The sequence below is a fragment of the Dunckerocampus dactyliophorus genome, chromosome 15 (assembly GCF_027744805.1).
Source record: "Dunckerocampus dactyliophorus isolate RoL2022-P2 chromosome 15, RoL_Ddac_1.1, whole genome shotgun sequence".
Lineage (NCBI taxonomy): Eukaryota > Metazoa > Chordata > Actinopteri > Syngnathiformes > Syngnathidae > Dunckerocampus > Dunckerocampus dactyliophorus.
In genome coordinates, this window is record NC_072833.1 from 24023605 (window position 1) to 24036771 (window position 13167).

At 39.4% G+C, this 13167-nt stretch overlaps 1 protein-coding gene across 20 annotated transcripts in view; it reads right to left on the minus strand.

Annotated features, from left to right (window-relative positions):
* Positions 1 to 5803: 5803 nt before the first annotated feature.
* Positions 5804 to 13167, minus strand: part of LOC129167887 (ankyrin-3-like) — a 96260-nt gene continuing 88896 nt past the window's right edge. For all 20 annotated transcript variants that reach the window (XM_054752548.1, XM_054752559.1, XM_054752545.1 and 17 more), the window contains 4 exons: positions 11293 to 11376; positions 11024 to 11203; positions 10520 to 10594; positions 5804 to 6749 (listed from right to left, as the gene is read on the minus strand). In XM_054752548.1, coding sequence (XP_054608523.1) covers positions 10544 to 10594; positions 11024 to 11203; positions 11293 to 11376 — 315 coding nt within the window. In that variant the 3' untranslated portion in view covers positions 5804 to 6749; positions 10520 to 10543. The remainder of the gene's footprint in view (positions 6750 to 10519; positions 10595 to 11023; positions 11204 to 11292; positions 11377 to 13167) is intronic.

The window sequence follows — 13167 nt, forward strand, 5'->3', positions numbered from 1 at the left end:
AAAGGGAGCTCTTTAACTGGGCAAGCGATAGGCAACACTGAACAGTGGGGTCACGAGACGAACACTGACTACAATCACGGTACCAACACACGCACGGGGCAACTACTACTACTTTGGGGAATAATAAACAACCATGTTAACTCGAAACACGAAACTTTAGCAGCTTTTTAAAAAACAAGTGCCACAAGGCATGCTGGGAAGCCATTTCACTGATAACGTTGCAGGCCTAAAGCCGCTCAGGTCATGACATTAATCATCAAGAAAATGCTTTCTAGTGTACAAACAAACCAAAACGACAGACACGAGGCACAGTTGGATGTTAATAGTGAGATTAGCTTTGGGAAAAATGGGCATTTCAGTCTTTATTCGAGGGACAAAGGCTCTTCCAATTCTTCTGCAATTCTTCCAAACGCACGCACATTTGAGGGGGCCACATACAAGCTCAAAAGGCCAACAACATGACCTTTGCCCTGACTTCCTGCGATGACGACAGTGCGCACGTGAGGCGTGGGCCGGTTACCGGTTTCAAGGTACAGCACGGCGTGAGAAAGTCACGCTTTCAAAACCACTAAAATTGTGCGTCAGACTGTTTCTATGATGCGAGAGCAAGCGGAAATACTTTGTGACGTCCTGTGTTATTTATTTGCATTTCGCTTTGCTTGTTTTTGTTATATTTCTTGTGTTGTGACTTGAGTTGCAGGATTAGCCACAGTAGACTGCATTGATACCTGCATTTTATTTATTTAGAAAGAATTCCGTTATCTTTTGTTACTTATTTTTAATTTTAAAAGGGGTGAGAAAAAGTGGTTGCTCCCCGCTTCCTGATTTCTTACTTTTTTTGCATGTTTGTCACACTTAAATGTTTCACACCATCAAATAAACGTAAATATTAGTCAATGACAACACAACTAAACACAAAATGCAACTTTTTATTATTAAAGAAGAAAAAAATCCAAACGTTCATGGCCCTGTGTGAAAAAGTGCTTGACCCCCCCATTAAAACATAACGGAGATCCATCAGTGTGGAAAAGGTTCTAAAGCCATTTCTAAAGCTTTGGGACTCCAGCAAACCACAGTGAGAGCCATTATCCACAAATGGAGAAAACATGGAACAGTGGTGAACCTTCCCAGGAGTGGCCGGCCAAGCAAAATAACCCCAAAAGCCCAGCGACGACTCATCTAAGAGGTCACAAAAGACCCCACAACAACATCCAAAGAACTGCAGGCCTCACTTGCCTCAGTTAAGGTCAGCGTTCATGACTCCACCATAAATAAGAAAGACACTGGACAAAAACGACCAAGTTCCAAGACCAAAAACGCTGCTGCACAAAAAGAACATTAAGGCTCGTCTCAATTTTGCCAGAAAACATCTTGATGATCCCCAAGACCTTTGGGAAAATACTCTGTGGTCTGATGAGACAAAAGTTGAACTATTTGGAAGGTGTGTGTAAAATTGATGTAAAATTAAGGCTGCATTTCAGAAGAAGGATCATAACAACAGTAAAATATGGTGGTGGTAGTGTGATGGTCTGGGGCTGTTTTGCTGCTTCAGGACCTGGAAGACTTGCTGTGATAAATGGAAGCATGAATTCTGCTGAAGGAGAATGTCCGGCCATCTGTTGGTGACCTCAAGCTGAAAGCAACTTGGGTTCTGCAGCAGGACAATGATCCAAAACACACCAGCAAGTCCACCTCTGAGTGGCTGAAGACTTTGGAGTGGCCTAGTCAAAGTCCTGACCTGAATCCTATTGAGATGCTGTGGCATGTCCTTAAAAAGGCGCTTCATGCTGGAAAAGCCTCCAATGTGGCTGAATGACAACAATTCTGCAAAGATGAGTGGGACAAAATTCCTCCCCAGCGCTGGAAGAGACTCATTGCAAGTTATCACAAACGCTTGATTGCAGTTGTTGCTGCTAAGGGGGGCCAACCACTTATTAGCTTTAGGGGGCAATCACTTTTTCACACAGCGCTACACAAACCTACACATGTAGGTTTGGATTTTTTTCCTCCAGTTTCATTTAAAAACTGTATTTTGTGTTCAGTTGTGTTGTCACTGACTAATATTTAAATGTGTTTGATGATCTGAAACAATAAAGTGTGACAAACATGCAAAAAAATAAGAAATCAGGAAGCGCGCACACTTTTTCACACCCCTGTATGTTCCACTTTCATTGTGTTATATTATGTGGTTTCATCTTTTCAATAAAGATATTTCAAAATAACACATTTTAGAGCTGTAATTAAAATACCTTGACACCGTCAAACCGTGATATTTTTGCCCAAGGTTATCATTCCGTCACAATCTGATTCCGGCCCATGCCTAGCGCACGTCCTGACACACTTAATGTGGGCCAGAGCGCACGAGACCGACCTTTGCAGTCCAACAACCAATATTTGCTTGTTTGTGCTTTGCAGAGTACGGGACACGTGAAGAAATGTTAGCCATGTTTGTGCACGTCAGAGAAGCAAAGGTTACAGATTGAAAAGAAAAACAGTTGGACTATGATGACGTCATTTCACCTGAGACTGTTTATCCGCAAGCTAGTAGACGTCCAAACAAACAATGAGCAAACCACTTAGCTGACATTGTGGTTCTGCATCAGGGCTGTTCAACTGGCGACCTACTCCGGCTGGAACCAAAAGTGCAGTTCAGAATTTGACGACTAACATTTTTGCAGGAGGTCCATTACAAAACCCCAAAACAAAACAGCCGAGCGCTCTTGTCATTTGGAGGATCTTTGACCTTGACTGTTTTTGCAGTACCGCTGTCATATATGTACGTATGGAGCAGGGACACATGGCCCACGGTCTATGGTCTCATGCTGGGACCCACATTTACCAGTAGTCATTAAGTCATGACCCACTTTTGTTTACTTTTTAAATGCTTTTATCACACTCATTATTTTTAATTTGCTTTTTAAAAATGCTTTTACTTAAGTCATTTTTATTTTATTATTTGTTATTGCTTTTATTCAAGGAATTTTTTTTATGCTTTTAAGGCATTTTTATTTTTTAAATGCTTTGATTCGTCATTTTAATTTTTTTTTTAACTTTTTAGAAATGATTTTATTTCAGTCATTTTTATTTACTTTTTAAAAATGCTTTTACTTAAGTCATTTTATTGTATTATGTGTTAATGTTTATATTTAAGGCATTTTAATTTTATTATTTTTATGTTTGTATTTTTTTTAAATGCATTTATTTTGGTCATTTTTATTTGTAGTTACTATTTAAAAAAGTGCCTATACTTAAGTCTTATTTTGTGATGCTTTTATTTGTCATTTAGTCGTTTTTATTTTTATTCTTTTACTTTTTAAAATGCTTTTATTTCTGTCATTTTTATTTTTATTTTTTTATGCTTTTACTTCAGGCATTTTTATTTAATTTTAAAAAAATATTTTATATATAGCACTTTTATTGTATTATTTTTTAATGCTTTTATTTAAAGCCTTTTTATTTTTTAACTTTTAAAAATACTTGTATTTAAGTCTAACCAAGCCACTGCTTTTGTTTTTTTCAATTGCCTACGTCATTCGTTTGTAAACATTAAAACACATGCTTACACGCCCAAAGTGCATTTTAAAGGAATTTATTAAGGCTTTTTTTCCCAGAAAATGAGGAAGAACATAACTTCACGCATACAAATAATGCATATGAAATATCACAGTGACACTAAATAAGACCACAAAGCAGGTTTTTCAGTTAGACCTGTGCAATGAATATACTGTATGCCAAAGAGGAAGACGACTAAAATACTGCTCAATTTTACTTGGAAAAAACAAACTAACAACAAAACAAATCATGCATGGGTTGTGTATTACATATTTGAATTTCATTTTTGACTTGCTGTCTGCGACCCACCCAGAAGGGATCTGGCACCCACTTTTGGTTCCCAAGCCAGCGGTTCAGATATCAGAATCCCTGATACAGACGATCTTTGACTAGAGTAATAATACAGTATTGCTTGCATTTTCATTCATGACTATGTTAGCCGTTTGATGAGTTAAAAATGGGAAGGCATTGGCATTATATTTTTTATTCATTATAATTTCTTTATCTCCATTGTCAGTATGTATTTATCTTAAATATAATTGGATATTTTTATAATTTTCAATTGTTAAAAATTACAAACACTATACGAGTCATCAATATTCAAGAGTTTTATTGTCATATGCACTGCAAAACAGGCAGTTATACTACGTAATGAAATTCTTATTCTGTTCATTCTCCCTAAAAGAAAAGAAAACACAAGAAAATGAATAAGAACAGAAGAAACAATAATACCAATAAATTAAAAGCAACAATATGTTCAGTATTATGAGTGTGTGCGTGTGTTGCGTGCGGCGTGTGCGAGTGCTTCGTTGAGAAGCCTGATGGCCTGTGGGTAAAAGCTGTTTGCCAGCCTTGTGGTCCTGGACTTCAAACTCCTGTAGCGTCTGCCTGACGGTAGGAGTGTGAATAATGAGTGTTGTGGATGTGTGCTGTCCTTGATGAGGTTGTGTGTTCTGCGTAGGACTCTAGATTTATAAATGTCTTGCAGTGAGGGGAGGGCTGCCCCAACAATGTTCTGTGAGGTCTTGATCACCCGCTGGAGTGCCTTCCTATCACGTGTTGTACAGTTACCGTACCAAACAGTGATGGAGGCGGTAAGGACACTTTCGATAGTGCATCTGTAGAAGAAACTCAGGATTTTGGTGGACAAATTTCCTCAGTCTTCTCAGGAAGTACAGTCTCCTTTGGGACTTCTTCATAATTTGTTGGGTGTTGTGAGACCAGGTGAGGTCCTCGCTGATGTGTGTGCCAAGGAACTTGAAGGTTTTCACCCTCTCCACCTCAGTCTCATCAATAAACAGGGGTCTATGCGGCTCCTTTTCCCTTGTTCTTGGGTCGATGATCATCTCTTTAGTCTTATCTGTATTGAGAAGGAGATTGTTATCACGACACCAAGCTATGAGGTCCGCCACCTCTCTTCTGTATGATGTTTCAACACCACCAGTGGGGTTCAAATGCCAGACGTCGGTCCAGATTCAAACCCAGTGACGGCCCTTTACGGACCATCATGCTCACGGACCGATCGCAGCGGCGTAATTTACTTCAGTTATTACGGTTACCGTCTCAGCAAATGTGGTGACGTCAATCAAAATGAGCCAATGAAATAGTTTACTTGCCCCGCGAATAAGAACCATCCATCTATCCGAGTCTGCGCCAATGCTTCAGCTGAGTGGCACATCGTCTCCCGTACGGTAGGTGGCGGTATACACCTCCATTTAAATTTGTGGAAAGGAAGAAAGAAAACTTGACTCTTAATTGAACACTGCCATAAACTGTAATGTCTTAGTTTTACGGGTTTAACCGTTGATTAAATTACGTCATTTATAGTGGAGTAATGACGTAATTAGACGTCAATATCGAGCTAAGCTATGGCTATAAGCGTCCATCACTCGGCATTGTGATGTCCAATAAAAAAAGAGAGAACTTACCGACGTGACAACGCCCACAGAGTCTTCATTGCAGCCCGTATGAAGCTTTAGTGGCGGCCATAAATCCACGGAAAGTGGTCTTGTTTTGTTGGGTGGATATTATGCTTGAAAACGTAGAATTAGTACTTCTTCTTCTCTGAAGCAAATCAGAGGAGAGAAAGCCTCCTGGTGGTCATGTGGTTAAAGTCACTCGTGCTGTTTGGACAGCTGTTCATGTAGTTTCACTTTCTGTCCACAAGATGTCAGAATTTAGCACAACAACTCACTTTAGTGACGAAGTGTCATATTTCACTGTAATAGCACAATAATAAACATGAGAGCCGTTCAGTTTAAACATTTATTTTTTTTCTGTTTAAATAAGGTCATGGATCATCCAGTGTAGGCTATGTTGGTTGTGTCATACATGTTGGTACCAGATTCATCATCAAGGAAGGTTAAAGAGGCTTCATAAGAATGCAAAATAACCCCCAAAAAACAAATAAAAAGGTTCACACAGGAACAGAAAATCTGATTTTTAACAGTGTTAAGTAGCAGTAAAAAGTCTTCCATTTGGAGTATACAGGTAAAAATTAGATTCTCTGTTCTCTTTTTAATGAAATAAAAACAATCCAAATGAGTAAAAACATTCCCGTTTGGGAAACGACAATGAGCTGAAATGAGAGGTTGTTCTAGAAGCACAGCAATGAAGCTTTGCGTTGTTATTCTTAGATTTCTTCTTATCTTTGCAAAGATGTGCTAGTTATTGTGAAGGAAGGAGCGTGGCGTCCTCTGTCCAAGAGTTCCAGTGCTTTGGATTTGGCGGGAAAAAGAAAGCTGAAATCAAAGTGGCGCCACATGCAGTCGAAAACATCAGTCTGATGTTGGGAAGAGCATGGCGAGTGCAGAGCTTCCAACTCCCATCAGTGCATAAACACCTTGTGAAGCGCCTGATTGTTTCACACACAACTAAATCACTCTTTTTTTTTCTTTTTTTTAAAAAAGAACCACATGGTACAGCCCGGCTCTGTGGGCTCGGCAGGAGAAAACGGACCAAGTAAGGCGTCTCGCTCGTCTGTCTGTCGTTGTTGTTTGTAACCTTTTGGTCACATGACATCCATCAAAGGTGAGTGGGTGTGGTCCGTGGGTCTCCGTTGTTGTTTTCTTGTTCCCGACCGTCCTGAAAGTGTCTTCTGGTGGTGGGCATGCTCATGCCAAATGAAAATTTTGTCTTGCTGTAAAAACCATGCGCACCGATGATTCACGCCGGCCATTTTCCGCACGTCAGCGGATCTGCGGAAGGTAAATAAAATGACATTAAGGCAGTGCTTCTCACTGGGAGGGGGCGTGAGAGGCAGGGGGGGTCATAGTCATGTGCCAGCAAACCATACAGTGGTTTGGATAGGCCTGTCACGGTAACACATTTTCCTGGTCGATAATTGTGCTGCAAATTATCGTCGATAATCGATATTATCGACTACATTTTTTGGGATCATTTTTTCATTATTGTCATGAGGTGTAATTCACATTTGAACCACTAGATGGTACTCAAGTACAGTGTACCTGTGTGAGCCACATTAGCTTGACACAGAAGTTGCCCGTATGTATGTTGTTTAAAATATATGCCATACAACCATATTGAATGGTTGCATTTATTTTGCAATGCAGCGAGCGGCAATGTCTGTGAGCGCGCACCATTTTGCACTGTTTCGTTTATATCTGCCGAACAAACGCCTCAGTAAGTGATGACTGTCGGGACGAACTGAAATATTCCCACACTGTGGCTGTCGGCTGTGGCATTCGCCTCAAAAACCATCGCTTCTGTGCCCTCATTCATGTTAGCGTTTGCTGTCTCGCGAAGCTAACTGCTAAACCCTCTGTATCTACTCACTAGAAAAGTACTGTAAAAGATTCAAGAGATTCAAGAGAGTTTTATTGTCATGTGCATAGTACAACAGCAGTTATACCATGCAATGAAAATCTTATTCTGTTCATTCTCCCAAGAAAAGAAAGAAAACAAATGAAAGAATAAGAACATAAGAAACATAAACACATAAACATATATACCAATAAATTAAGCAACAACAACAGACGAGACATTAATACAAGTAAATAATACAAATAAATAAATAAATAAAGTGCTATGAGTGTGTGCGTGTGTTGCGTGCGGCGTGTGCGAGTGCTTCGTTGAGGAGCCTGATGGCCTGTGGGTAAAAGCTGTTTGCCAGCCTTGTGGTCCTGGACTTCAAACTCCTGTAGCGTCTGCCTGACGGTAGGAGTGTGAATAATGAGTGTTGTGGATGTGTGCTGTCCTTGATGAGGTTGTGTGTTCTTCGTAGGACTCTAGATTTATAAATGTCTTGCAGTGAGGGGAGGGCTGCCCCAACAATGTTCTGTGAGGTCTTGATCACCCGCTGGAGTGCCTTCCTATCACGTGTTGTACAGTTACCGTACCAAACAGTGATGGAGGCGGTAAGGACACTTTCGATAGTGCATCTGTAGAAGCAACTCAGGATTGTGGTGGACATGCCAAATTTCCTCAGTCTTCTCAGGAAGTACAGTCTCCTTTGGGACTTCTTCAGAATTTGTTGGGTGTTGTGAGACCAGGTGAGGTCCTCGCTGATGTGTGTGCCAAGGAACTTGAAGGTTTTCACCCTCTCCACCTCAGTCTCATCAATAAACAGGGGTCTATGCGGCTCCTTTTCCCTTGTTCTTGGGTCGATGATCATCTCTTTAGTCTTATCTGTATTGAGAAGGAGATTGTTATCACGACACCAAGCTATGAGGTCCGCCACCTCTCTTCTGTATGATGTTTCAACACCACCAGTGATCAGTCCGATGACTGTAGTGTCATCTGCAAATTTAATGATGCTGGTGTTGTTCTGGGAGGCCACGCAATCGTAGGTGAAGAGCGTGTAGAGGAGTGGACTCAGCACACACCCCTGTGGGGTCCCAGTGCTCACAATTCTTGAGCTGGATGTGCGGTTGTGGACTCTGACTGACTGGGGCCTGCCTGTGAGAAAGTTAAACACCCAGTTACAGAGGGAGGGAGACAGGCCAAGTGTGAGGAGCTTATTTGTGAGTTTGTGGGGGCTGACTGTATTAAAAGCAGAGCTATAGTCTATAAATAGCATTCTGACGTATGTGTCCTGGCCCTGTAGGTGAGAAAGGGCTGTGTGGATGGCAGTGTTGACTGCATCATCCGTGGACCGGTTCTGGCGATATGCAAACTGTAGAGGGTCCACGGTTGCCGCCGGGATGCTCTTTTTGATGTGGGTCATGACTATCCTTTCAAAGCACTTCATAACAATAGGAGTGAGTCCTATAGGGCGATAGTCATTCAAGCAGGTCACGTTGCTCTTCTTGGGTACGGGCACTATGGTGGTGGACTTAAAGCAGGTCGGTACAGATGCTTGTGCAAGCGACAGGTTAAATATGTCAGCAAGCACATCAGCTAGCTCTGATGAGCAAACCCGAAGTGCACGTCCTGAGATGTTGTCTGGCCCTAATAAATAATAAAAGTACTTATTTTAAAAAAAAATCACCTTAATTCTTGAAAATATGCAATTTTATTCTTGTAAGATTATGACTTAAAAAAAAGAACATTTTTATCCTCATAAATTTGTGACATTTTTCTGAAAAAAACCCAAACGTTTTCCTAAAAAATGCATGACTTTATTCTTGCAAGATTACTTTTATTTAAATTCATCTTAATATTCAAAACCATGTATGATTTTTTCCCCCCATGAAAATATGACATTTTTATCCTCCTAAGAGACTTTTCCTCTCAAAAATATAGGATTTTCTATCCTCATAAATTAGATTCTTTTCCTCAGAAAATAAAACTCTCAAAAACGAATGACCTTATTCTTGTAAAATGACTTGTGTCTCAAAAAAATGAAAAAAATATACAACTTTTCTTCTTGAAAATATGAAAGATTACAGTTGTTTTCTCAAAAATACAGTGTACCCTCACTCTTCGCTGTTTTGCGGATTTTTTTTGTGCTGCTGGGTTTTTTTTTTTTAGCTTTTGGGGAAAGGTTCCTGAAATAGCCTGCAATAAGTGAAATCCGTGAAGTAGCCAACTTCATTTGTTTACAGTGATTATGTATGTTTTAAGGCTGTTAAAGCCCCCACCATACACTTCATACACTTTTCTCAGACAGGCCTAACATTTTCTCACATTTCTCTCTTTTTGAACACTCTCAAAAAAGTTCAAACCTTCCTTTGAATTTTAATGATCAACCTTCATGATCAACACAAGAAATGATTAAGTCGCTCGCGCATATTTCACTCCTGTGACCGTGCCTTTTCGTCCTGGCGCCGTTCCGCTGTACTGTAGCGTTTTTGTATCCTTGGTAAAAACATGTTGCTGCACACGAAACAAAGATTCATTTACAAGCTAGCTAGCGAGCAAGCAAGCTAGCGAGGACACAGGAGACATGGCGGGACGGCAAGAAGGAGATTGATTGATAATGGTCTCCAGCCAATCAGGACGCAGAAAACAATGGGCGGTGCAGACCGACGAGAGAGGGAAGAGATACACTCAACTTCCAACAATGCAATTCTTCTTAAAGAATTGCAGGCTCGGCCTGTAACAGCGTTCATACGCTGTAATAAAAATAAGAAGCGCTACAAAAATTCTGCGAAATGGCGAATCCGCGAAAGGTGAATTGTATAGAAATTATCAATCATGAATTGATGACTTTTTTCTGGAAAAAACCCCCCAAAACTTACTTGTTTCTCAAAAAAAAAAATTCAACTTGATTCTCATGAAAATATGCAATTTCATTCTCTTAAGATTACAACTATTTTCTCAGTAAAGTAGGATTTTAATCCTCATACATTTATGAGTTGTTTAGCAAAAAAAATCCAATAATAAAGAAAAAATGGTCTTCAGTCTCGTAAGGTTACTTCCTTTTTCTTTAAATGTTGTACTTAATTCTCGAAAATCTACAACTTTTTTTGTGTGACAATACGCAATTTTAATACGGCCCCCGCCTCCGTTTTTGTTTTGGGAAAAGAGCGTGTGAATGAGTGCTCGTGCGCCATGGCCAACCTACCAGCTTGCGTCGGGAGTTGTGCCGTTACGAGTGACTCCTCCTCCCCGGTTTGTTGCTGCTGTTGCCATTCCCCGGCTGGGGAGCAGAAAAACACAAACACAAAGAAGAGTTAAAGTTAGCGTCATCGGGCTCGGCGCCGGTAGAGCTAATGTCGCTAACATCCAGCCTTCAAGCGCTCACACGGCTGACAAACAAAACAAACTTATGTTAGTTCAGAGGAAATGATGACGTCACCGTGAGTATAACTAGCATAACACACAGTAAAGCTCCACCTACAAGCTTCAACTTAATCTACGCGGTCCGTTTCTATCCTGCAGCACGGGCCCGCTCAATGTAGCAGCGACATAAACCAACATAACCCACCAAACTATGCTAAGTGTAGCTTGTCGCCACCTGTTGGCCAAGACGGAGAATGCACGGCTTCATTCATCACACAAAAACAACACACAAGCGGCAAACTTCATGCGGGTAAAGTCGCTCGGGTTCGGTTGCGAAGGCGCCAACCTTTCCGGGCTTTTCCGCCTTGGGGCCCTGGTGGGCACGCTTGCCCCGCCTCTTGCCCTTCCCCCCTCCTGTGGCACCACCCGTCGCTACGGCAACGGCGGCACCGCCTTCATCAGCATCAGCGTCTTTTTTGTTTGGCTCTGAGCCGCCCACCACACGACGCACCACTTTTCTGATCACCTGTGAGGGGGTGGGGGGCAAATAGAACGGTGAGGATAGGAGCGTGTGTGTGTGTGTGTGTGTGAGGCAAAGATGGCGGTGGCGGTTACTTTTCGTGTGACCAGATTCCCATCCTCGTCAGTGAACTGCTCCTCTGTCACAGACTCTCCGGGAACGTTCCGGGCCTCCTCCCCCTGATGGAGGCGCCGTGAAAGAAGAAGAAGATGACGACGATAGGGGGCGGAGTCAAGAAAGAGAGGGACATATAAGAGAGGGGGGCGGAGTCAAGGAAAGAGGTTCCACCGAGGACAGCGGTCAGAAAATGTCATGTGGTCGCACATGCCGACTAAAAATGACAGTCCAACACGACATGTGACACAATCCATGTCTAGAACTGAGACAACCGCGCGCGCGCACACACACAAGCACACTTAGCGCTCCCCCTAGCTGCAACACTGGTACACTGCACACGTCTCCTCGTCTTCATTTTCTTAAAAATAAAGGCCTTTACTCTGGTAAAATTACATTTTTTTCTTCTCGAAAAAGTCAACTTAATTCTCAAAATTATACCACTTTTTTGTGAAATTATGTAGTTGTATTCTCGTAAGATTACAACTTTTCCAAATCAAAAATACAATTTTGTAATCTTTATAAATTTAGGACTTTTTCCCCCAAAAATACACATTTTTTCTCAACAATTAAAGACTTTAAAATTACTTTTTTCCCTTCTAAAAATTGGACTTAATCCTTGAGTAGACAACTTTTTCTTGCAATTATATGCAATTTTATTCTTGTAAGATTTTGAGTTCTGGAGTTTTTGTCCTTACAAATATGATTTTGATCTATTTTCTTTCTAAAAAAAACAACAATAATTTAAAAAACGACCTGTGTGCTCAAAAATAAAGGACTGTCATAAATTTAGACTTTTTTAATTGAAAAAAAAGTTTTTGCGCTTGAGAAAGTACAGGCAACTTAATTCTCAACAATACAGGACTTTTTTTTCTTAAAAAAGTACAATTTGATTCTTGTAAAAAAAAAAAACAACAACTCAGAAACCAGGATTTTTATTCTTATAAATTTAGAACTTTTTTCTCCAAAAAGACAACTTTTTTCCTCAAGAATAAATTACTTCATCTTGCAAAATGACCTATTTTTTTCTTTAAAAAATTCAACTTCATTCTTGAAAATATGCAACTTCCTTTTGAAAATATTCAATTTTATTCCTGTAAGATTATGACTTTTTTCTCAAACATAAACTATTTTTATTTACTTAATAAAAAATAAATACAACTTTTTTTCTTCAAAATAAAAGATCTCATTCCTGTAAAATTACTTATGTTTTATCGAAAAAAAAGTTTGTTCCTGAAAAAGTACACAACTTAATTCTCCAAAATACACAACTTGATTCTCATAAAAATTTGTCTTTTTCCCACTCAAATACAGGATTTTTATTCTCATACATTTAGATATTTTTTCTTAAAAAAATATAAATTTTTTAAAACAAAAAAATAAAGGACTTAATTCTGGTAAAATCACTTATGTTTTTCTCTAAAAATGTGATTTAATTCTCGATAGTATACAACTTTATTTTGAAAATATGCAACTTTATTGTCATAAGATTAGGACTTTTTTCTACAAAAACAAAAAGTATCTTCATAAACTTAGGACTTTTTGTCAAAAAAAAGTTATTATCATCAATTTTCTCAAAAAATACTTTTTTTCCCCTAAAAAGTAATTAAGTATTGTTGTACAATTATTCTTTTTATCCTTAAACCTAAAAAAACCCCAACTTTTTTTCTCAAAAATAAAAGACCAACGTCCTGTAAAATTTCAAAAAATAAAATAAAATAAAAATAAAAATAAATAAATAAAGATTTTTGTTCATCTTAATTCTCGAAGATACAATTTTTTTCTTCTCAGAAATATAGAATTTGATGCTTTTTTCCTTAAATTTTTTTATTCTCATTAATTCATACTTTTTATTT